Consider the following 23920-nt stretch of genomic DNA (forward strand, 5'->3'; position numbering starts at 1 on the left):
CAGTTACGTTAGAGGAGCTAATATGAAGTATCGCAATGATGTAAGTGTTAACCATGGGCTCAGATCATCATGACCAATTAAAATGCAGCATTATGTTTCATGTATTTGAAAATTTTTGTTTAGTGAACGTCAATACAAACGTTAACGAATATCGAGAAATCAGGCCATTGTATTTACAAGTTTAACTTTTCAAATTTTGCCAACAATACTTTACTCAGAAATTGAATAAAGCAATATGAAGTATACAGAAGAAGACTTAAAGGGAATGAAAAGAGCAGATTTGCAAAAACTATGCAAGAACATTGGCATCAAAGCTAACATGAAGGTAGAACCGTTGTGAAATATTTTATTTACTGTATTAAATCCTGTGTTATTATTATTCTGTACAAAAATGATAGTTCTTATCCCAAAGCAAAATACACGTTGTAGAAGGAATAGTTGACAGTGATGCCATGAGTGATTGTTCCAATTTTTTTCATCAAAATTATGGCTTTTTAAATTAAATTGCAATAATCTTAAATATTGAAATTTGTAACAACGTTGTTTCTATAATTTCAATTTTTAAAAGATTTATAGTCCTGGCTTAAATTTCTACGTAGTGTGAGCAGTAAACACCCTCTAAGCCATGTTTACATGAAACTCAAATAATATTGAACCATAGTGTTTATTTCTATCATAATATGCATTATAAAACATCTTGCACATGACATACAACTAGTTGAGGTTTGAAGTTTCATTATACCTACGTATTATATATTATTTGGCAATGTATATCAACTCTGACTCTCATAATGAAAACCAGATGGTAATTTATGTGTAGTGCAAACCTCTTTCAACAAAAACTATGTTTATACAGTAAAAAAATGTTTCAATATAATGTCTGACACATTTAACTTAAGTAGGAAAGCTGGTATGTCTTTTACTGCCACAATGCAAATATTTTTGTGTTAATTTACTGAAATGAATACTCTGAAGAAACCAATGAAATGTTGCTGAATATTTGGCATTGTATGATTACATATCTTGCCTGGTTTTGCCACTGTATAATTCAAAACATTTAGTGAAAGTTTACCTGGTTTGACATGGTTTAAATATCATGTAAATGGGAGGCAAGTTTTGGCCTTACCACCATGTAGTAGAATAACAAAACCTGTACCCAAATATATTTTCATACCTTTCTGGCCATTTCATGTAACTTTACAGACTGGTAAACTACTTGAAGAAATTGTGAAGTATTGTAATGAGGAGAAAGAAAACAGTAAAAAGGAAAATTTCATGTGCATTGAGGGGTAAGTATGTATATTAAAATACTTTACAGGTCATGCCTCCAAACATGTCTAAGTATTAAAGTATTTGTATCCTCATCTTGTCTCTAGCTGTGTGGATGTTGCAACCAAAAGCACAGACATACCTTCAAATTTTCAACAAGATGAAGTGAAAAAACAGAAAAGTAAAATCAACCCTTCAAATGCTAGAAGAATTAATAAAAGTGTTCAATATTTCATTTGATGCCTTTTGGCTTCTCCATCAGTCTTACAATGTATTTCTTGATAATGTTCATTTACAAACATGATATTTTACTTACAGTTATGACTGCTAGAAGCAAAATACCAAGACGTACCAAACAGAGTGCGAGAAATGCAGAACAAGTCAAAGCACCAACAAAAACACCACTGGCCTCAGTTGAAAAGAGGAAGAACAAACGTAATAAAACAATTCTCAGACCATTATCTGGGTTTTTTCAACTAGCGGTATTTTATTTATAGGGCTTACAACACCAAGAGATTGGGCGAAGATTCATCAACAGCAATTTGAAAAGTACGTATATAAAATTGTGTAAGCACAGTTGAAATATAATTGATGGCATGTTATATGATGTCAGAGGTTTTTTGTTCGAGATTTTTCTCAGCAATTATAACAATGCCCATGAATTGATTATGAAGGCTTAGATATGTGTACCAAACCATTTTGTGTTAAAATAAAAGGTATTGAACACTTTGAGTAAATGAATTCTTTTTTGATTTATAAATATTTTGTTTATGCAGAATGGATTCGTTGGACGTCTATTTATCCAAGAAACAACAACGGGCAAAGGATTTGTTTCATTCTGGGAAAAAGGTCAACGTAGTGAAGGTAATTCTGTGCCTAGTAATTATTCAAGAATGAAGAAAGATTCATTAACAGAATTCCTTGTTTCATAATTCTCTGCCAAGCCATTAGTGGACGTCGACGTCCCAGCAAAACCGAGCGAAGTGGGGTTGTGGAAAAGAGGCTAGCGTTCAACATTTCGTCAACATCGAATGAGAAGACTGTGAGAACTCCGTCTACAAGAAAGGGATGCAACAAATTAAATCAAATTTGCGACAAACCAGCTACCCCTTTCAGGTCTTATGAATTCGGCTACCAATTACAGTTGCAATGAAGTGTTTTGAAGTGTTATAAATTTTTTCTTTAGATTCACTTCGAATGCGTTACCATTTGCTTCACCAACTCCTCGTAAGAAATTTGACTTACAAGCAAGCCTTTCAAAACCCCTTAACTACACACCATACACAGGTAAACTACCAGCCCTGTCTCATGGAAAACAAATTCCCGAGGTCAAGAGTAGGAAACCAGTTAATCACAAACAAGATATGAAAGCGGTTAAAATCTCGACAAGGTATAAATCTATTAAAATCTTTACATTGGTAAATAAAGTCATGCGGGTAGATTGTCAAAAATAAATGTTAATACATTTTAGTTTTGGTTTGCATGTATCTGCACACGATAAAACGCACCATTTTTCATTGATTGTTTGTAGTTGCATGGTTTTAGATGTAGGTAGTCTAGGTTTGTGCAATCCTAATATGGACTGTTGGTGATAGTGTTACTACATCCTTAACACCAACATCAACAGCCCTTCTCAAAACTGCCCTAATTTGGTGAATCTACATTTATACGTGTACGTATATGTAACAATACTCTCTGGTTCAAACCATTCAGAATTTAAGAGAAACGAAACTGCAAATTCTTTCTCCGTAACAGTTCATTACTTGCTACGTAACAAACGAAATATTACATGACGTTGATTTCTGTTCATTCCAGCCGAAGTGTACGTCTTTCAAGACAACGAAACGCGCAAAGTCAAGCTCGACAGTCAGCTCTGAGCAGAAGAAGAGGTTTGAACAACTAAGAGGAAGAGCCAGAATGTGTGTCCTAGGCATTTTTTCTTTGTATATAATACAATTAACTTTAAATTCATATTTTGTTGATTACATTGCGGCTTTAATCTTTCTTTATGATTTCACAAATCAATTTTTTCTCAATTCAAACTTTGAGAATAGATTTCGTTTGCTTTCCTTTCGTAAATTTTTCCAATTTCAAATTTTTTTACTTGTTGATTTCTTTTTTTCATTATGTTGAGCCGATTTCACCATTTTACAATTTATAACACCTAAGCACACATTTCAGGTACACCCAACAGTTTTACAACATCGTAACTTAACACACATCTTGTTACAACGCGTGTACTTTTTATCACATCCTTATGATACATTGCAATTCGATGAAAATGAAATCATTTTTGTTCATATCAAAAGGATTATTAGTTTTATTGCATAAATATAACATTAATCATAATAATCGTACGGAGGGTGTTAAAACGTCACGCAATCAAATCACGTGACGAAAAGATGGTGGCAGTGGTTGCTTTTTTGTCAGAGGTTGTTTGGTTGTAGTTAAATTACATGAATTCTCTTCCTATGTTTGTGCAATACGTGCACCATTTCTATTGTTTATGAAGCGATTGCTAAGTAATCTTCCAACGAACAAATCTTACTATAACAATCATAACAATACTTCACGGTACTATGAAATTTCCGCCATACCTGTTCGCAGGTGGTTGTTTCAAAAAACTTGATGACGTACAAGACATACATTCGGCACAAAACTTTGTATAATTCTTGAATTGCTCACTCTTTTTTGTCTTGTAAGAAATGCCTGACACCTTATTGAAAGGTAATTTTGATAGTGAAAATGTTGAGGGAATAATAAATAACTGTGTTGATAAATTGCATAGTATCTTAAAGCGCTTGCGAAGCGTTATCACTGAAGAAGATCAAAACGTTTTGCAAGAAATCATTGAAAGCCAGAAAACAATCAAGGAATGTGTCAAATTGATGTTGGAGCAAAAAAGCAATCAAGGTATTTGTTTTTATGTTTAGTATGTAATGTAGAGAAGATGGATTAAATTAAAGTTTAAGGATAAATCAGCATGGTCAGTTTATCCTGTCACTATAGTTAAATATGGACTATAGGTGGACGGTGGTAGTTGTTCTACCTCCATTTTTTGCTGCTGAGTGAAGAAATTGCTTTTTATGAGCCAACAGTTCTGTAATCTTTATAAAAATTAGGCATTGATTGTCCCTGCAGGATTTCCCTTATGACCTCCTAAACTTTGTATGCACATCATCTTACTTTCAAGTCAACTTGCCATGTTCAAAGTGGACATGGCATTTACTTGAGAGAAAGCTTTTCCTGTTTATAGAACTGGAAAACATTGATCATGATGATATCACAAAATCATTACTTCGTATTGGTCATGGCGCATTTGGGGATGTTTTCAAAGCAAAGATAAAAGGATCAACAGTTGCTGTCAAAGTATTTCACCAATTGAAAGATTCATCTGCAACAAATGAAGTAAAAATTTTAAGGTTATGATCTTGTTTCATTAGCTCTATTTAAGATACTTGCATGCACATTCAATATTCAAAAAGTATTAGCATTTTTTGCTGTTTGTATGGAGAAAGACTTGTAATTTCTTATTTATTTGAAATGTCAGGTTGTTGAGACATGACAATATTGTTGCATATCGTGGAATGGTTACTTTAAGAAATGACATTGCAAAATATCATCTAAAGGAAGGTAGCTGCATGATAGTTATGGAATATATTCCTGACAACCTATGCTCACATGTTGATGGTCTGAAGTCGCCAGAAGTAAAAGGTTTGCTTTCTAGTCAAGTTTGGGATTTTGCTGAGCAGATTATGAGTGGCCTATATTACTTGCACAGTTTCTCAATCGCACACAGAGATTTGAAGCCTGATAACATCTTGGTAAGTTGAACTGTATCAATGACTTGTACAAATTGTGCCCTTTAGGATATACACAAATAATGTAGTTTTCATTTTCAAAATAGGCTATAATCTGTCAGTATCTTCACATAAATCCAAAGTGTGTATTGTAAGTCCAACAATCATTAAATTTATGACAAACGCACATTAGATTGGACTGCAGTAGACTGTCTGTGGTATAGGTCAAATTAGAAATTTGCTTTGCAAAAATCAAATAATGTTAAAAAACTTCTATTACTTGGCACTGAGGAATGCATGGTACGGTGATGTATTATGAGTATCAAGACCTCCACATCATTTCAGCAAACTTCTTAAAACATTGCAGCTTGAGAAAGGTGTGAAGCGAATGCGTTTGAAATTGGCAGATTTTGGTCTTGCTCTTCATCATAAGAAGTCCTATGATATCAATGCAAAGCTTAATAATAGATGGTGTGCACCAGAAATTTTTGGTAACACAATTTTTCAATTTTAGCATGAAAAAAGTCTTTGACCAATGATTGTGCTTTAATGAAATTTACATTTTAGAAAGCAATAATTGCAGCAATGTTGAATCATTCATGAAAAGTGACATTTTCTCCTTTGGTCTTGTCTTGCATTTTATGATATCCGGTGATAAACCATGGGCATATGAATTTTCGCCTGCTGTCCAGTTAGAAAGGTCAAATTTTGACTTGCCTGAATATCCTGAGAACATTGAGGAGGTTGGTCCTTTGAGGAAACTATATGACGATTGCTTAATATTGGAACCAAATGATCGACCTACTGCTAATGAAGTGATTGAAAACACTTTTGAAGGTAAATGATGTAAGAAATGTTGTCGTGCTTATATCTCTTATCTCCTACCGTTGTAGACAGGATGATTTAAACTCAATTCAATACCATAAATGTATTTTGGCAGCCCAGGTGCACAGACTCAAATAACGAATTAGAATGACACCAAGATTTTAATGATTTGTGTATATTTTTCAGCTCACCAGATAAATCCTTATACTGTTACGATGCAAACATCAGAGTTTTTTACTTGTGGTTTTTTAAAAAATACGAAAATCGTCATCGCTGACAGCCTAGTTAATGAGGTAAAACGTAAAAAAACATTTATGAAAACATGATCAAACACTTTTTATAATACCAAATCCTAACCAAAGGAAGTGTTCAAGAATAATATATTCTAGCTTCAGTTATTTTCACAAGAACAGTCAATTCTTGCCATCTTTTATGTTCAATGAATTCCATTTATATTTCAGTCAATGAGAAGCTCAGGTACTGGTTATTTTCAAGGCTACCCACGTGACTGTTTGTTGTGCGAATTAGAGGCTGATGATGAAAGAGACGATGAAATATTTGATTTTTTATATAGTGAAGATTATCGGAAAAGACGTTTTTATTGGAGGAATGTTAGTGTTTTTGATTCATGAAGAACACGTTCTTGTATTTTTGATCACCTCGCGATTATATCTGTATTCATATCTATGTTTTAGGCAGCGCAAGATAACAAGATAGTAGATAACGTTCTCATTGCTTTAAGTGATCTCTCCACCCCCCGGGAAGGAGAAGATGAAGAACAACGTGTTGTTCTAAAGATGAGAGAAACGAGATATGTGCATCATCGTGCCATGAGAGATGTGTGGAAGAGTTTTGATGAGAAAACTCAAAATGAACATTTGCCGTGTAAAACGTCAGTTCATCGTCATTTTAGCACTTCATTTGGTCTTCATATTGCTGTAATTACGGCTGACGGAATGTTTATCTTCACGTCTCGAGCTAAAAGAGGTTGGTTTATCATTGATTGCATCATTAAGATTCTCTTTTCCTTAAGATTCTTGCATATCACTGCATTTGTGTGGTATTATAGAACTGAATGTGAATGTCTTCCAGGTAATGTAAAAATGAGCTTTTGCTGAAATTAATTTTATTCGGTGTTGTAGTTGGAATTGGCGGACCAGGGATCCTTACATGTGGTGCAGTTGAAAGTTGTTCAACGAACGATTACGTGAAAAAAGATGATGGAAAGACTTACGTGGACCTCGTGAAAACCTCAGCAAGAGGTTTGAACGAGGAACTGGGAATTAATTTACAGGGAAGCGATTTGGACGCTATATGTTTGACTACTGTTTATCTGAAATATGACAACCATGAGTGGGGGATGTGTGGTTTTGTTGATCTTTCAGATGAACGGATTGCCGCTGACCGACGTCTAACATTCTCCTCTATTAACTCAAGGTTTTCAACTGGTGCCTGCAAGGATAAGTTCGAACGGGATCGTTTAATTGCTGTTCCTTTCAAACTACGCGAAATGACGAAGTTCGTGCGCGACAATTCAGATAACTTTGCAAGCTCGACAAAAGTTGTTGTTGTGAAAGTGATGCAAGCTTATTTTGAAGTCATGGAAGTTGAGCAATATTTTAAAAGGAATGGATGCATCTGGCTAATTTCTACGATTATATTGAAGTAATGTTTTTAGAATTTTTCGATTTTGCAGAATATTTTTCAGTTTTGGATTACTAGTCAGTCATGAGCACATTTTGCACACGAAAGTGTCATGCATTGCATGTTGCCATTAATCTTTAGCTCGCCAAAATGATTTTGAACTCTTCACTTTTTCAAACTTTATTGCCTTTTTTTCCGTATTTTACTCATACCTTTCTGTTTTTATCTTACTAGCTGTCATTGGTTCGTGTAATCAGCACAATTTTACCCTATACCCACCGAGTTCATCATTTTCCTTTTTTTGTTCTGTATTTAGCGAGGGAGAGGGAAAATTTTGCGTCATTTTGCATTTTGTGAAAATGTTGAATTATGAGAAAATGGTTTTTGTTCGACTAAAGATGTCAGAAGAAACTTTTTCCCCTTTATTGCGTTTTTTATTTAATTTTGATGTCTGGTTTACCTTTGTCGAACTAGAGTTGGATAACATGTTCGTTTTTACAGAGAAGGCGCCCATTGAGTTACAAATGTTTGTCTTTCAGCTATGTCGGCATTCAAATATGTTAAAGTATTTTTTGTATAAAGGTATTAGAGACAGAGGCAATCTTCTGTCAGTCATTTTGAATGTATCAAGGTGAAGGAGAGAGGGGGGAGGGGACATGGCAGTTTACTCTGTTTTGAGTACTGGCTGAGTGACAAATCAATGGAGATGATCATCTGTGTGTTCTGTACTGTGGTAATGATGTGTTGATTTTCTACACGTGTCAAAACAGTGACCATTTGGTCAAATATTGATTACTTCAGATTTAGATGATACTTCTCTTTATTATACTCATTATCTCATTTCCCGTTATACTACTCCTTATCATCTTGTATCCTCCTATACCTCATTATCCTTATTTCTCCTCCTCCTTTATACTACTCCTTATCTTTGTTCTTCAGTTATACTACTCCTTATCATCTTGTATCCTTCTAACTCCTTATATTTTTTCCTTCTACTCCTTATCTTGTTATACTACTCCTTATCATCTTGTATCCTCCTTTATACTACTCCTTATCATTTTGTATCCTCCTTTATACTACTCCTTATCATTTTTTATCCGTCCTTTATACTACTCCTTATCATCTTGTCACCAAAAATAAAAAGTATTGAAGTCCAACAAATATTTCTAAACTTTCTTTATATCAATGCTATATACAGGCAATCGTTTTACGTATCAAAAATATTACAAAAATAATTGATTTAATTATTCCAAGTACGATTTTTCACTAACAAAAACCACCTTCGACATAGGAGGTGTTTGTTTAAGTGATATACACAATTGTATAAGATCTTCAACAATTATGTTCTTGCGTAAGGATCAAAATTTGAAGAGGACAATTAAAATAGGTGAAATATGCATGCTATAGTTATGCTTTGATTTAAAAATGAATTTTCTTTGATGACTGCTGATTCAACTTTTTATCAGTTTTTATCTGAGCTTGCACCTCAGTCTTCAACAACACAACAATATACCTCATGTACGTCAAATCACGTGGGTTAAGGAATTTGGCCATATAGGAGCATGTTGTAATTATCAGCTCCTGCCACTAATAAATTTTACTATTTAATTTAGTGACCATCACGAATATTGCTTAAGAACGTAGCTTTAGCACTTGGCAGGGGTAAATATTTGAGGTAGCTCTGGGGGTGAAATACCTTCCTTTTTTTGAAATGTATGCAAAATTTCTGTTCAGAAAATGATAGAGAACGAAAATTGTAAGCTTCTCTATCAAATACAAACATTACAAGAGTCGGTCCCAGACAGAAGTACAACTCACTCCCTTGGTGAGGCAAATATATTTTCACTCTTAAGTTGAATTTCGAACGATTCTTTTTACCCCGATTATTTTGTCAGTGCTTTATGTGGTCAAATATTACAAAATAAAACAAATTCCGAAGAGGTTTCCCTCTTACAGTCCGCAAATTCTTGATTCATAAACTCAAAACCAAAATCAGCTAAAAATAACCCCCCTAAACAAAATACTGAGAATGACCTTCGTAAAATTTTCATTAGAATACCATATCTAGGCAAACAGGGTGAACGTTTGGTTTTCAATCTTCTTCGTAAAATTCGCCGTAGCTTAAAAATTCCGATCAAACCTATAGTTATATATGAAACAAAAAGACATCAATTTTCTATCCCAAAAGGACAAATTCCGGAACTCTCTAAAGCCAATGTTATATATGAATTTAAATGTCCGGGCTGTGGTCATAGGCAAAACTGACGAAACTACACAAGACTAACCAACATGCCACTAATTAATTCTAGTGCTATCTCTTAACATTTACTCATTTGTCCAGACGCCAACTACATCTCACACCTTTTCTCACTTCCTGACGTTGATTCCGACCCCGATCTCACACGCGTGCCACTTAACCTTGTACTTCCAAGTAACACCAAAATCTTATATCGCTGTAAAAATAATAATCCTAATCAACTTCTCATCTTAGAAGCACTTTTGATAGAACGCAATATGCCACAACTTAATAGTGGTCTTAAAGCTTGTAAGAAACTATCTCTATTTTAATGTAAGTATACTGCCTGTAGATATGTATCTATTCTGTGCTGACTGATTGTTTAGTCTTATAGTTCTCCAATTACATAACTGTCATTTCCGCTTGTAAATATATAAACGTTTTGCAGCCTGCATTGTAAACCATTAGTCTGATGATGTCTTTGGAATAAAGACGAAATATTACACCATCTTTTGTTTCAAACTCTTGTAATATCTCGAATATCAAGAAAACTAGATGTCCCTCTTCGGAATTTGTTTTATTTTGTACTATTTTAAATTGTCTGCTTGTCCTAGTTATTGGTCAAATATCGTACACCAAATGCAAATATCTGAGATCAAATATCGTAGACTAAATGACAAATGACTTTAAGACTAGTTTACAAAAAACTTTTCCCGTACAGTATTTTACAATTATGTCTAATTTTGGCATATTTAAACAAATGAATTAAACGACTTTAGAATTTTTGCTTGAAGAGGGGACTTTTAGGTGCGTGATCGCACTCGGTCACGTGCCAAACCATTTTGTGTTAAAATAAAAGGTATTAAACATTTTGAGTAAATGAATTCTTTTCTTGATTTATAAACATTTTTGTTGGTGTAGAATGGATTCGTTGGACGTCTATTTATCCAAGAAACAACAACGGGCAAAGGATTTGTTTCATTCTGGGAAAAAGGTCAACGTAGTGAAGGTAATTCTGTGCCTAGTAATCATTCAAGAATGAAGAAAGATTCATTAACCAGTGGCGTAGCTAGCGAAAAACATTTGGTCGGGCGAGAAAATTTTCCGAATTTAGACTCCCTAGAACGTCGGAAATGGCTATCTTAGAAAGCAAATGCGTGATATTTATGCAGGAAATAGAACCATTTTGGTTATTTTAAATTGCCGAAGGATCTTATAGTAAAGCAGGAAACAGTTCAAAAATAGTTGCAGATATGTGATTTATTTTTTCAACACCACATACATAAATAGATACCTATGTACATCTTGTAAAGAAACTTTGACAAAAGAACCGAAAAAGGCTCAGATTTGTCATCAACAACTATCAAAAGTTGTGATGAAATTGTCGTGCTGAAATGACAATCATCATTGACTGCATTAAAAAGTTCCCGGAAAAATTCTCACATGGCATGGACGTAAGACATCATCAGCTTGCTATCAGCCATATATGAATACCTATTTGTATAAGAAAGCAAGTCTTCGTGGTTTTTCAGTGAACTTCTTTACTACCTCATCATGCAATGTGTTGGCGTCTTCTTTCTCTGACAGTATGTCTTTGTGAATGGAAATCCTGCAAAGAGAACTAAAACGTCCTTGGCTCATAGTATTTCTAAGATAATTTTTTACCCTCTTCAAACAAGAAAATGACCTCTCAACTGAAGCACTTGTAATTGACAAAACCCATTTATCTTTAACAGTTTTACAACTTCTGGAATACTAGATTGATAATGGAACTGAAAATATATTTCAATAATTCATCGCATGAATCACAGTGAAAGTCTTTATCTCTGTAAATAAAACAAAGTTGGCTAACTAGCATTGGTATGTCAAACATATCACCATAAACCTCCTTTAGAAGATTTATCTTTTCTGAGGGCACTTCACCTTTCCACATCTTAAACACCCTAGGGTTAACAAGGTCAAAAATCTAAAACGCTCCATATTCTGAAATCGCTCAGTCAGCATAGTCACAACTGTGTCAAGAATTTCAAAATACATTTGTTTGTAATTATGCCGTTGGTCATACCTGGTTACTGATGGTCCCACTTTCTCAACAGCCAGGTCGTACACCTGACAATATTCTGTATCATTTCTCAGAGAAGCAACAAAGGCCTTGAATCTCTCAAACCTACTCATTCCATAATGATAGTCAGTGTCCTTGTCTTGCAAGATAGAATAAAGTATGGATGACTGCTCAAGAATTCTCTGCAAAACATGTACCAAGAAACAAAACAAGAAGCCATTAAGGTAGGCAAGTAAACCAGTAACCTTACTTAACGTTTCATCATCCCAACCTATTGGATTATCAGTAAGATTTTCAAATATGTCTATCAGTTTCTCATAGTTAGAATGCAAGACATTGATGACATGAGCCCTATAATACCATCTTGTGTCACCAGGACTAGGAAACTCAAGCCTATGGGATGATAGTAAAGCTTTTCTTTTGGGGGGAATTGCTAGTAAAGGTGCAGAAAGCACTAATATTAACAAAGAAAATCTTAACAGGTGAGATGGAGGATGCAGCTTGACATAATACTAGATTTAGTCTATGGGCAGCACAGTGAACAAATTGAGCATAAGGATAATCCTGCTGAACTTGAGCTTGAACACCATTGAGATGACCAGACATAACAGATGCACCATCATAAGTCTGTCCAATAAATTTCTCTTTCACATTATTATATTGACTTAACTTACCCTTAACCACTGATGATATAGCAGTTGCAGTCCTATCACAACTAACATCAACAAACCCAAGCTGTCTTTCAATGACACTTTCCCCTTTGTCCATTCGAACAATTACACTCAATTGTTCTTTGGTAGAAACATCAGTTGCCTCATCAACCTGTATAGTTAAGAAAGTGCAGCAATATATTTCCTTTAAAATCTCATCCTCTATTATCTTATCAAGACAATCAATCAAATCATTCTGAATATCAGGAGAGACTCCAGTAAACCGCCCCCCCAGCAAGGTGGGTTTCAGCAAGCCTTCCATGTAATCGCCTTTCAAAAACAGAATCCATCTTGGCAAAACTTTCAAGTAGCTCTCTATAATTTCCTCTATTCATGCTGCCACTAGATTCATCATGCCCCCTAAATGCAAGCTCTTGCCTAGACAAGTATAAAACAGCTTCTGTTATGGTTTTCAACATTTCCCTGTTTTGCCTTACCTCCTCGTTATGACAATGAATCTCTTCACGTCTAGTTTGTGACATGATACAGTCGATACGAGGCTGAAAACCGTAGGTCTTCCAGGTCTTGTAGGCACCCATGTGCGATTTTGCCTTCTCATGCTTCTTACAATCGGATAGGAAATTCTTCATGTTTTTGAATCCCGTCTGCGTCCATGAAGATGACGATCCAGGGCAAAATAAAAGACAAGGCCAACAGAACAATGCATTCTTTTCTGAGCTACCACAAAGCCAATCTTTCTTCGAGTACCAACTTTCCTGAAAGCTTCTATTGCCTGTAGTCGCTTGTAAATTTGGAATTGGCCGCTGCTTTACGAGTATATTTTGCTCGCCTGATTGTCGAACAGAAAAGGGTTTCTTTTGTAGTTCACTTATTATATCGATTTCATTAGCCGAAGCCATTGTAATGTAAGTTATCACGATTTCCAAACGTATATTTCGAAAGCTCAAACTTCAAGTCACGCTTTTGAAAATGAGCCCCACAAGATGTTGTTAAACGTTTGAGTGTGTTCACAGCTACTCTCAACCAATCAGATTACAGATATTCTCACTATAGATTTTATTACTTGGTCGGGCTGAATTTTCAGAGCCCGACTAGATGTTGCGAAACAGCGCATTTGAGTTTGCTCAGTTGCTGTCAACCAATCAGATTGCAGATAATCCCACTATAGATTTTACTACTTGGTCGGGCTGAATTTTCAGAGCCCGACTAAACTGCGTAATGCCTGGCACTAGAAATGCACTAGTCATTGTTGCTAAGTAACGTTTAAAAATATGATAGTTTGCTAATAACGACGCAATTTGACAAATATTACACTAATAGACTGTGGATTATTGCAAAAAGAGTCGCAGAATTTAAAATTTTCGCAAATCCAATTTTAAGGAAAACAAATTTTTCATTTTTGGGAAAATATTTGGTCGGGCTGGGCCCGACCAGCCAGACCGCTAGCTACGCCACTGTCATTAACAGAATTCCTTGTTTCATAATTCTCTGCCAAGCCATTAGTGGACGTCGACGTCCCAGCAAAACCGAGCGAAGTGGGGTTGTGGAAAAAGAGGCTAGCTTTCAACATTTCGTCAACATCGAATGAGAAACTGTGAGAACTCCGTCCACAAGAAAGGGATGCAACAAATCAATCAAAATTTGCGACAAACCAGCTATCCCTTTCAGGTCATATGAATTCGGCTACCAATTACAGTTGCAATGAAGTGTTTTGAAGTGTTATAAATTTTTTCTTTAGATTCACTTCGAATGCGTTACCATTTGCTTCACCAACTCCTCGTAAGAAATTTGACTTACAAGCAAGCCTTTCAAAACGCCTTAACTACACACCGTACACAGGTAAACTACCAGCCCTGTCTCATGGAAAACAAATTCCCGAGGTCAAGAGTAGGAAACCAGTTAATCACAAACAAGATATGAAAGCGGTTAAAATCTCGACAAGGTATAAATCTATTAAAATATTTACATTGGTAAATAAAGTCATGCGGGTAGATGGTCAAAAATAGATGTTAATACATTTTAGTTTTGGTTTGCATGTATCTGCACACGATAAAACGCACCATTTTTCATTGATTGTTTGTAGTTGCATGGTTTTAGATGTAGGTAGTCTAGGTTTGTGCAATCCTAACAAGGACTGTTAGTGATGGTGTTCACTGACGTTACTACATCCTTCACACCAACATCAACAGCCCTTCTCAAAACTGTCCTAATCTGGTAAATCTACTTTTATACGCGTACGTATATCTAACAATACTCTCTGGTTCAAACCATTCAGAATTTAAGAGAAACGAAACTGAAAATTCTTTCTCCGTAACAGTTCATAACTTGCCACGTAACAAACAAAATATTATATGCCGTTGATTTCTGTTCATTCCAGCCGAAGTCTACGTCTTTCAAGACAACGAAACGCGCAAAGTCAAGCTCGACAGTCAGCTCTGAGCAGAAGAAGAGGTTTGAACAACTAAGAGGAGGAGCCAGAATGTGTGTCCTAGGCATTTTTTCTTTGTATATAATACAATTAACTTTAAATTCATATTTTGCTGATTACATTGCGGCTTTGATCTTTCTTTATGATTCCACAAACAATTTTTTTCTCAATTCAAACTTTGAGAATAGATTTCGTTTGCTTTCCTTTCGTAAATTTTTCCTATTTCATTTTTTTTTACTTGTTGATTTCTTTTTTTCATTATGTTTAGCCGATTTCACCATTTTACAATTTATAACACCTAAGCACACATTTCAGGTACACCCAACAGTTTTACAACATCGTAACTTAACACACAACTTGTTACAACGCATGTACTTTTTATTACATACTTATGATACATTGCAATTCGATGAAAATGAAATCATTTTTGTTCATATCAAAAGGATTATTAGTTTTATTGCATAAATATAACATTAGTCATAATAATCGTACGGAGGGTGTTAAAACGTCACGCAATTAAATCACGTGACGAAAAGATGGTGGCAGTGGTTGCTTTTTTGTCAGAGGTTGTTTGGTTGTAGTTAAATTTACGGTGGCCCATAAGGGACACGACTTCTTTATACAAAACTTACGTCCAGTTTCTCCGTAGAAATCGAACTTCTCCGTAGAAATCGGACTTTCTCCGTAGAAATAGACCTTCTCCGTGGAAATAGACCTTCTCCGTGGAAATAGACCTTCTCCGTGGAAATAGACCTTCTCCGTGGAAATAGACCTTCTCCGTGGAAATAAACCTTCTCCGTAGAAATCGACCTTCTCCGTAGAAATCGACTTTCTCCGTAGAAATCGACCTTCTCCGTAGAAATAGACCTTCTCCGTAGAAATAACTACCGTGAAATTGGCACCACATTGGGCACCACATTCAACACAACATTCATCACAACATTCATCACCACATTCAACTAAAATTTATCATTCAAAATGATAAATCGAAAAATCGTCTTTAAAACACGTTTTCCATCAAATACAACAGTAAAAAACAATTCTTAACTGTTTATTACTATTTTACTGTCCTTAACCATCACAAAGAAAGTATAAAAATCAAAAAATTGAAGAAAACACTAAACTTTAGGTAACAGTGTACTTTTCATTTCCCTTAATTAGCGTATAATTTAAAAACTACACGGTAGAATTTTTTTAAACTTTACCATATTGTAGATATTTTTATTGTCTACAACATATCCAAAATCTGGAGAGTGCACAAAAAAATAAGTTGTAGAAAATCATCGACATAGTTAGGTGACAAGAATGCGCGTAATATGATCTTATATAATTAAGTCGAGAATTATATTATACTACGCGCATTTGAGTCATCCAAATTTGTCGATGTTTTTCTATCATTTATATTTTTGTGCACTTTCCAAATTTTGGGTATATTTTAGGCAATATAAAATTCTATAATATAGTTGAGTTTAAAAAATTCACAGTGTATTTTTTTAGCTTGATAGCTGTTTGTTGAATGTGGTGCCAACTTCAAGGTTTATACCAGAGTACATTCTCAAGGAATATTATTCCTTTTATATTTTTGTGCACTCTCCAGATTTTGGATATGTTATAGACAATAAGAATATTTACAATATGGCAAAGTTTAAAGAAATTCTACCGTGTAGTTTCTTATTTATAGGCCTTTGTTTAGCAATGACTTGAAATTCTTAACTTAATTATATAAGATCATATTACGCGCATTCGTGTCACCTAACTATGTCGATGATTTTCTACAACTTATTTTTTGTGCACTCTCAAGATTTTCGATATATTTTCGACAATATAATTATCTATATTCTGGCCGAGTTTAAAAAAATTCTACCGTGTAGTTTTTAAATTATACGCTAATTAAGGGAAATGAAAAGTACACTGTAACCTAAAGTTTAGTGTTTTCTTCAATATTTTTACTTTTATACTTTCTTTGTGATGGTTAAGGACAGTAAAATAGTAATAAACAGTTAAGAATTGTTTTTTACTGTTGTATTTGATGGAAAACGTGTTTTAAAGACGATTTTTCGATTTATCATTTTGAATGATAAATTTTAGTTGAATGTTGTGATGAGTGTTGTGTTGAATGTGGCCCAATGTGGTGCCAATTTCACGGTAGTTATTTCTACGGAGAAGGTCTATTTCTACGGAGAAGGTCGATTTCTACGGAGAAAGTCTATTTCTACGGAGAAGGTCGATTTCTACGGAGAAAGTCGATTTCTACGGAGAAGGTCGATTTCTACGGAGAAGGTTTATTTCCACGGAGAAGGTCTATTTCCACGGAGAAGGTCTATTTCCACGGAGTAGGTCTATTTCCACCGAGAAGGTCTATTTCTACGGAGAAAGTCGATTTCTACGGAGAAGGTCGATTTCTACGGAGAAACTGGACGTAAGTTTTGTATAAAGAAGTCGTGTCCCTTATGGGCCACCGTATAAATTACATGAATTCTCTTCCTATGTTTGTGCAATACGTGCACCATTTCTATTGTTTATGAAGCGATTGCTAAGTAATCTTCCAACGAACAAATCTTACTATAACAATCATAACAATACTTCACGGTACTATGAAATTTCCGCCATACCTGTTCGCAGGTGGTTGTTTCAAAAAACTTGATGACGTACAAGACAAGATGATACATTTGGCACAAAACTTTGTATAATCCTTGAATTGCTCACTCTTTTGTTTTGTAAAATGCCTGCCAGCTTATTGAAAAGTAATTTTGATAGTGAAAATCTTGAGGGAATAATAAATAACTGTGTTAATAAATTGCATAGTATTATAGACCGCTTGCGAAGCGTGATCACTGAAGAAGATCGAAAAGTTTTGCAAGAAATCATTGAAAGCCAGAAAACAATCAAGGAATGTGTCAAATTGGTGTTGGAGCACAAAAGAAATCAAGGTATTTGTTTTTATCTTTAGTTTGTAATGTAGAGAGGATGGATTAAATTAAAGTTTAAGGATAAACCAGCATAGCATGGTCAGTTTATCCTGTCACTATAGTTAAATATGGACTATAGGTGGACGGTGGTAGTTGTTCAACCTCCATTTTTTGCTGCTAAGTGAAGAAATTGCTTTTTATGAGCCAACAGTTCTGTTATCTTTAGAAAAATTAGGTTTGATTGTCCCTGCAGGATTTCCCTTATGACCTCCTAAAATTTGTATGCACATCATCTTACTTTCAAGTCAACTTGCCATGTTCAAAGTGGATATGGCATTTACTTGAGAGAAAGCTTTTCCTGTTTATAGAACTGGAAAACATTGATCATGATGATATCACGAAATCATTACTTCCTATTGGTCATGGCGCATTTGGGGATGTTTTCAAAGCAAAGACGAAAGGATCAACAGTTGCTGTCAAAGTACTTCACAAATTGAATTCATCTGCAACAAATGAAGTGAAAATTTTAAGGTTATGATCTGGTTTCATTAGCTCTATTTAAGATACTTGCATGCACATTCAATATTCAAAAAGTATTAGCATTTTTGTTGTTTGTATGGAGAAAGACTTGTAATTTCTTATTTATTTGAAATGTCAGGTTGTTGAGACATGACAATATTGTTGCATATCGTGGAATGGTTACTTTAAGAAATAAAATTGCAAAATATAAACTAGAGGAAGGTAGCTGCATGATAGTTATGGAATATATTCCTGACAACCTATTCTCACATGTTGATGGTTTGAAGTCGCCAGAAGTAAAAGGTTTGCTTTCTAGTCAAGTTTGGGATTTTGCTGAGCAGATTATGAGTGGCCTATATTACTTGCACAGTTTCTCAATCGCACACAGAGATTTGAAGCCTGATAACATCTTGGTAAGTTGAACTGTATCAATGACTTGTACAAATTGTGCCCTTTAGGATATACACAAATAATGTAGTTTTCATTTTCAAAATAGGCTATAATCTGTCAGTATCTTCACATAAATCCAAAGTGTGTATTGTAAGTTCAACAAGCATTAAATTTATGACAAACACACTTTAGATTGGACTGCAATAGACTGTCTGTGGTATAGGTCAAATTAGAAATTTGCTTTGCAAAAATCAGAAACAATAATGTTAAAAAAATTCTATTACTTGGCACTGAGGAATGCATGGTATGGTGATGTATTATAAGTATTAAAGACCTCCACATCATTTCAGCAAACTTCTTAAAACATTGCAGCTTGAGAAAGGTGTGAAGCGAATGCGTTTGAAATTGGCAGATTTTGGTCTTGCTCTTCATCATAAGAAGTCCAATAATATCAATGAGGAGTTGCATAATAGATGGTGTGCACCGGAAATTTTTGGTAACACAATTTCTCAATTTTAGCATTAAAAAAGTCTTTGACCCAATGATTGTGCTTTAATAAAATTAACATTTTAGAAAGCAATAATTGCAGCGACATTGAATCATTCATGAAAAGTGACATTTTCTCCTTTGGTCTTGTCTTGCATTTTATGATATCCGGTGATAAACCATGGCCAAATAAATTGTCACGTGAAAGGCCAAATTTAGAATGGCCTGATTATCCTGAGAACATTGAGGAGGTTGGTCCTTTGAGGGAACTATATGAGGATTGCTTAACATTTGAACCAAATTACCGACCTACTGCTTACGAAGTGATTGAAAACACTTTTGAAGGTAAATGATGTAAGAAATGTTGTTGTGCTTATACGTCTTATCTCCCACCGTTGTAGACAGGATGATTTAAACTCAATTCAATACCATAAATGTATTTGGGCAGCCCAGGTGCACAGACTCAAATAACGAATTAGAATGACACCAAGATTTTAATGATTTGTGTATATTTTTCAGCTCACCAGATAAATCCTTATACTGTTGCGATGCAAACATCAGAGTTTTTTACTTGTGGTTTTTTAAAAAATACGAAAATCGTCATCGCTGACAGCCTAGTTAATGAGGTAAAACGTAAAAAAACATTTATGAAAACATGATCAAACACTTTTTATAATACCAAATCCTAACCAAAGGAAGTGTTCAAGAATAATATATTCTAGCTTCAGTTATTTTCACAAGAACAGTCAATTCTTGCCATCTTTTATGTTCAATGAATTCCATTTATATTTCAGTCAATGAGAAGCTCAGGTACTGGTTATTTTCAAGGCTACCCACGTGACTGTTTGTTGTGCGAATTAGAGGCTGATGATGAAAGAGACTATGAAATATTTGATTTTTCATATAGTGAAGATTATCGGATAAGACATGATTATTGGAGGAATGTTAGTGTTTTTGATTCATGAAGAACACGTTCTTGTATTTTTGATTACCTCACGATTATATCTGTATTCATATCTATGTTTTAGGCAGCGCAAGATAACAAGATAGATGATAACGTTCTCATTGCTTTAAGTGATCTCACCACCTCCCGGGAAGGAGAAGATGAAGAACAACGTGTTGTTCTAAAGATGAGAGAAACGAGATATGTGCATCATCGTGCCATGAGAGATGTGTGGAAGAGTTTTGATGAGAAAACTCAAAATGAACATTTGCCGTGTAAAACGTCAGTTCATCGTCATTTTAGCACTTCATTTGGTCTTCATATTGCTGTAATTACGGCTGACGGAATGTTTATCTTCACGTCTCGAGCTAAAAGAGGTTAGTTTATCATTGATTGCATCATTGAGATTCTCTTTTCATTAAGATTTTTGCATATCACTGCATTTGTGTGGTATTATTGAACTGAATATGAATGTCTTTAAGGTAATGTAAAAATGAACTTTTGCTGAAATTAATTTTATTCGGTGTTGTAGATGGAATTGCCGGACCAGGGAACCTTACATGTGGTGCAGTTGAAAGTTGTTCAACGAACGATTACGTGAAAAAAGATGATGGAAAGACTTACGTGGACCTCGTAAAAACCTCAGCAAGAGGTTTGAACGAGGAACTAGGAATTAATTTACAGGGAAGCGATTTGGACGCTATATGTTTGACTACTGTTTATCTGAAATATGACAACCATGAGTGGGGGATGTGTGGTTTTGTTAATCTTTCAGATGAACGGATCGCCGCTGACCGACGTCTAACATTCTCCTCTATTAACTCAAGGTTTTCAACTGGTGCCTGCAAGGATAAGTTCGAACACGAACGTTTTATTGCTGTTCCTTTCAATAAACACGAAATGGCGGAGTTCGTGCGCGACAATTCAGATAACTTTGCGAGCTCGACAAAAGTTGTTGTTGTGAAAGTGATGCAAGCTTATTTTGGAGTCATGGTAGTTGAGCAAATTTTTAAAGCAATGGATGCATCTGGCTAATTTCTACGATTATATTGAAGTAATGTTTTTAGAATTTTTCGATTCTGCAGAATATTTTTCAGTTCAAGATTACTAGTCAGTCATGAGCACATTTTGCGCACGAAAGTGTCATGCATTGCATGTTGCCGTTAATCTTTAGCTCGCAAAATGATTTTGAACTCTTCACTTTTTCAAACTTTATTGCCTTTTTTTTCGTATTTTACTCATACCTTTCTGTTTTTATCTTACTAGCTGTCATTTGGTCGTGTAATCAGCACAATTTTACCCTATACCCACTGAGTTCATCATTTTTCTTTTTTTGTTCTGTATTTAGCGAGGGAGAGGGAAAATTTTGCATCATTTTGCATTTTGTGAAAATGTTGAATTATGAGAAAATGGTTTTTGTTCGACTAAAGATGTCAGAAGGAACTTTTTCTCCTTTATTGCGTTTTTTATTTAATTTTGATGTCTGGTTTACCTTTGTCGAACTAGAGTTGGATAACATGTTCGTTTTTACAGGGAAGTAGTTGAGGGAAACAGGTAACTCAAGCCCATTGAGTTACAAATGTTTGTCTTTCAGCTATGTCGGCATTCAAACATGTTAAAGTATTTTTTGTGTGAAGGTATTAGAGACAGAGGCAATCTTCTGTCAGTCATTTTGAATGTATCAAGGTGAAGGAGAGAGGGGGGAGGGGACATGGCAGTTTACTCTGTTTTGAGTACTGGCTGAGTGACAAATCAATGGAGATGATCATCTGTGTGTTCTGTACTGTGGTAATGATGTGTTGATTTTCTACACGTGTCAAAACAGTGACCATTTGGTCAAATATTGATTACTTCAGATTTAGATTATACTTCTCCTTTATACTACTCATTATCTTTTGTTCTTCCGTTATACTACTCCTTATCATCTTGTATCCTCCTTTATACTACTCCTTATCATCTTGTATCCTCCTTTATACTACTCCTTATCGTCTTGTATCCTCCTTTATACTACTCCTTATCATTTTTTATCCGTCCTTTATACTACTCCTTATCTTTTGTTCTTCAGTTATACTACTTCTTATCATCTTGTATCCTCCTTTATACTACTCCTTATCATTTTTTATCCGTCCTTTATGCTACTCCTTATCATCTTGTCACCAAAAATAAAAAGTATTGAAGTCCAACTAATATTTCTAAAATTTCTTTACATCAATGCTATATACAGGCAATCGTTTTACGTATCAAAAATATTACAAAAATAATTGGTTTAATTATTCCAAGTACGATTTTTCACTAACAAAAACCACATTCGACATAGGAGGTGTTTGTTTAAGTGATATACACAATTGTATAAGATCTTCAACAATTATGTTCATGCGTAAGGATCAAAATTTGAAGAGGACAATTAAGATAGGTGAAATTTGCATGCTATAGTTATGCTTTGATTTAAAAATGAATTTTCTTTTATGACTGCTGATTCAACTTTTTATCAGTTTTTATCTGAGCCTGCACCTCAGTCTTCAACAACACAACAATATACTTCATGTACGTCAAATCACGTGGGTTAGGGAATTTGGCCATATAGGAGCATTAAATGAGATATGATACGAAATTGTTCGAATCCCGTTGAGTCACCTGATTTTTATTTTTTTTTCAGGTCCTGAGACGATTGCTTAAATTGTCCAGCTAAGTGCGAAGATCATATCTCATTTAATTTCAAAACACCGCACTGCATAAAAAAACATTCACATGACATTCATTTCACGAGAAAACATCAGCCCAACAATATTGACCTGCTCACCACTGTGTGACTTCATAGCTCAGTGGTCAGAGCACTGCACCGGCACCGCAGAGGTCATGGGTTCGAATCCCGTTGAGTCACCTGATTTTTTCAGGTCCTGAGACGATTGCTTAAATTGTCCAGCTAAGTGCGAAGATCATATCTCATTTAATTTCAAAACACCGCACTGCATAAAAAAACATTCATATAGGAGCATGTTGTAATTATCAGCTCCTGCCACTAATAAATTTTACTACATGAATTTGTCGCACACTTGACGTCTTGTCCTAAGCATTCTGATCCTTAATTGAAGAATGCTTAGGGCAACACACGAGCAATGTCAGGTTAGAGACGATGTTCTATGGCTCGTTGGCAAAATGACATCACTTTTATCTTTAAATTTCTGAGAAAAATGCTTACGATAAATCTGTTTACTTTAGAATGTATTAACAAGTCCAAATTATCATATTAATGTAATTACTCACTAAAATTATCCTAACGTAAATTACTAAATTTATTCCCATTGATTTTTAATTGAAAAGGGCGGATATAAATTCATAGTCAATGTAGTTTCTTTTACCGTAGATTTGACGAAATGGACTTCAAATGTCTTCACCTCTCCTCGCCGCTCGTTAGTTCAACCTCTTTTTTGATTGTTGTTAAATTTCGTGCCAACTCCTCGGCTGTGATTGTTTCAGCATAAAGCGTTTCGTCGACAAATCCTTCGCTTATGAGTGCCGTGGTTTCCACAAGAGTCTGACATGCTTGTTTTCCCACCATGTCGCCTTTTTCATCTTTTTTCAATAACTGGTGTTCAGAAACAAAATCGCTCAGGTCGTTGTTGTTCAGGTCCTCTTTACTGAAATAAAAAATTGTTTCTAAGTTAATTTAGTGACCATCACAAATATTGCTTAAGAACTTAGCTTTAGCACTTGGCAGGGGTAAATATTTGGGGTGGC

General features: G+C 34.8%; 4 protein-coding genes and 2 long non-coding RNA genes across 8 annotated transcripts; 4 read left to right on the forward strand and 2 right to left on the reverse strand.

The window, feature by feature from the left end:
• Positions 1 to 123: 123 nt before the first annotated feature.
• LOC124453139 lies at positions 124 to 3322 on the forward strand. The gene is made up of 9 exons (XM_047003895.1): positions 124 to 325; positions 1204 to 1289; positions 1377 to 1450; positions 1588 to 1704; positions 1767 to 1818; positions 2046 to 2133; positions 2214 to 2385; positions 2456 to 2659; positions 3085 to 3322. The coding sequence occupies exons 1-7, from the start codon at positions 236 to 238 to the stop codon at positions 2274 to 2276; spliced, it is 570 nt and encodes a 189-aa protein (XP_046859851.1). The 5' UTR covers positions 124 to 235; the 3' UTR covers positions 2277 to 2385; positions 2456 to 2659; positions 3085 to 3322.
• A 315-nt stretch (positions 3323 to 3637) lies between these two features.
• On the forward strand, positions 3638 to 7812 carry LOC124453130 (mitogen-activated protein kinase kinase kinase dlk-1-like). The gene is made up of 9 exons (XM_047003883.1): positions 3638 to 4182; positions 4526 to 4691; positions 4820 to 5093; positions 5437 to 5560; positions 5637 to 5906; positions 6081 to 6187; positions 6356 to 6505; positions 6590 to 6881; positions 7037 to 7812. Exons 1-9 carry the CDS (start codon positions 3975 to 3977, stop codon positions 7561 to 7563), a joined length of 2118 nt encoding a protein of 705 aa, XP_046859839.1. The 5' UTR covers positions 3638 to 3974; the 3' UTR covers positions 7564 to 7812.
• A 2832-nt stretch (positions 7813 to 10644) lies between these two features.
• LOC124453142 lies at positions 10645 to 15148 on the forward strand. The gene is made up of 4 exons (XR_006951008.1): positions 10645 to 10783; positions 14004 to 14175; positions 14246 to 14449; positions 14885 to 15148. It is a non-coding gene; the product is annotated as an uncharacterized LOC124453142 (long non-coding RNA).
• Positions 11053 to 11489, reverse strand: LOC124453141. Its single transcript, XR_006951007.1, has 2 exons — positions 11323 to 11489; positions 11053 to 11268 (listed from the first exon to the last, which is right to left on the reverse strand). It is a non-coding gene; the product is annotated as an uncharacterized LOC124453141 (long non-coding RNA).
• On the reverse strand, positions 11557 to 13476 carry LOC124453135. 3 transcript variants are annotated; one of them, XM_047003890.1, is made up of 3 exons: positions 12984 to 13476; positions 12511 to 12658; positions 11557 to 11941 (listed from the first exon to the last, which is right to left on the reverse strand). In XM_047003890.1, exons 1-3 carry the CDS (start codon positions 13404 to 13406, stop codon positions 11907 to 11909), a joined length of 606 nt encoding a protein of 201 aa, XP_046859846.1. In that variant the 5' UTR covers positions 13407 to 13476; the 3' UTR covers positions 11557 to 11906. The 3 variants fall into 3 exon arrangements, with proteins under 3 accessions (XP_046859846.1, XP_046859847.1, XP_046859845.1); XM_047003891.1 differs by lacking the exon at positions 11557 to 11941 and adding an exon at positions 11948 to 12018; XM_047003889.1 differs by lacking the exon at positions 11557 to 11941 and having other exon boundaries at positions 12025 to 12658.
• A 2263-nt stretch (positions 15149 to 17411) lies between the features above and the next one.
• On the forward strand, positions 17412 to 21488 carry LOC124453132 (mitogen-activated protein kinase kinase kinase dlk-1-like). Its single transcript, XM_047003886.1, has 9 exons — positions 17412 to 17865; positions 18213 to 18375; positions 18503 to 18776; positions 19126 to 19249; positions 19327 to 19584; positions 19759 to 19865; positions 20034 to 20183; positions 20268 to 20559; positions 20715 to 21488. Exons 1-9 carry the CDS (start codon positions 17658 to 17660, stop codon positions 21215 to 21217), a joined length of 2079 nt encoding a protein of 692 aa, XP_046859842.1. The 5' UTR covers positions 17412 to 17657; the 3' UTR covers positions 21218 to 21488.
• Positions 21489 to 23920: the final 2432 nt, after the last annotated feature.

The sequence above is a fragment of the Xenia sp. Carnegie-2017 genome, unplaced genomic scaffold (genome assembly GCF_021976095.1).
Source record: "Xenia sp. Carnegie-2017 unplaced genomic scaffold, XeniaSp_v1 HiC_scaffold_25, whole genome shotgun sequence".
NCBI classification, from domain to species: Eukaryota; Metazoa; Cnidaria; class Anthozoa; order Malacalcyonacea; family Xeniidae; genus Xenia; species Xenia sp. Carnegie-2017.

What these genes read in the sequence shown, in the direction of transcription:
- LOC124453139 (XM_047003895.1), top strand. Translation starts at nt 236, where the DNA reads ATGAAGTATACAGAAGAAGACTTAAAGGGAATGAAAAGAGCAGATTTG. An exon ending in CATCAACAGCAATTTGAAAA is followed by an intron (nt 1,819 to 2,045) that starts GTACGTATATAA and finishes TTGTTTATGCAG; the next exon opens with AATGGATTCGTTGGACGTCT. An exon ending in AAAAGGTCAACGTAGTGAAG is followed by an intron (nt 2,134 to 2,213) that starts GTAATTCTGTGC and finishes TTCTCTGCCAAG; the next exon opens with CCATTAGTGGACGTCGACGT.
- LOC124453130 (XM_047003883.1), top strand. Translation starts at nt 3,975, where the DNA reads ATGCCTGACACCTTATTGAAAGGTAATTTTGATAGTGAAAATGTTGAG. An exon ending in TGAAGCCTGATAACATCTTG is followed by an intron (nt 5,094 to 5,436) that starts GTAAGTTGAACT and finishes AAAACATTGCAG; the next exon opens with CTTGAGAAAGGTGTGAAGCG. An exon ending in GACGTTTTTATTGGAGGAAT is followed by an intron (nt 6,506 to 6,589) that starts GTTAGTGTTTTT and finishes TCTATGTTTTAG; the next exon opens with GCAGCGCAAGATAACAAGAT.
- LOC124453135 (XM_047003889.1), bottom strand. Translation starts at nt 13,406, where the DNA reads ATGGCTTCGGCTAATGAAATCGATATAATAAGTGAACTACAAAAGAAA. An exon ending in TTCATTGTCATAACGAGGAG is followed by an intron (nt 12,659 to 12,983) that starts GTAAGGCAAAAC and finishes TTAACTATACAG; the next exon opens with GTTGATGAGGCAACTGATGT.
- LOC124453132 (XM_047003886.1), top strand. Translation starts at nt 17,658, where the DNA reads ATGCCTGCCAGCTTATTGAAAAGTAATTTTGATAGTGAAAATCTTGAG. An exon ending in GATTGAAAACACTTTTGAAG is followed by an intron (nt 19,585 to 19,758) that starts GTAAATGATGTA and finishes TATATTTTTCAG; the next exon opens with CTCACCAGATAAATCCTTAT. An exon ending in GACATGATTATTGGAGGAAT is followed by an intron (nt 20,184 to 20,267) that starts GTTAGTGTTTTT and finishes TCTATGTTTTAG; the next exon opens with GCAGCGCAAGATAACAAGAT.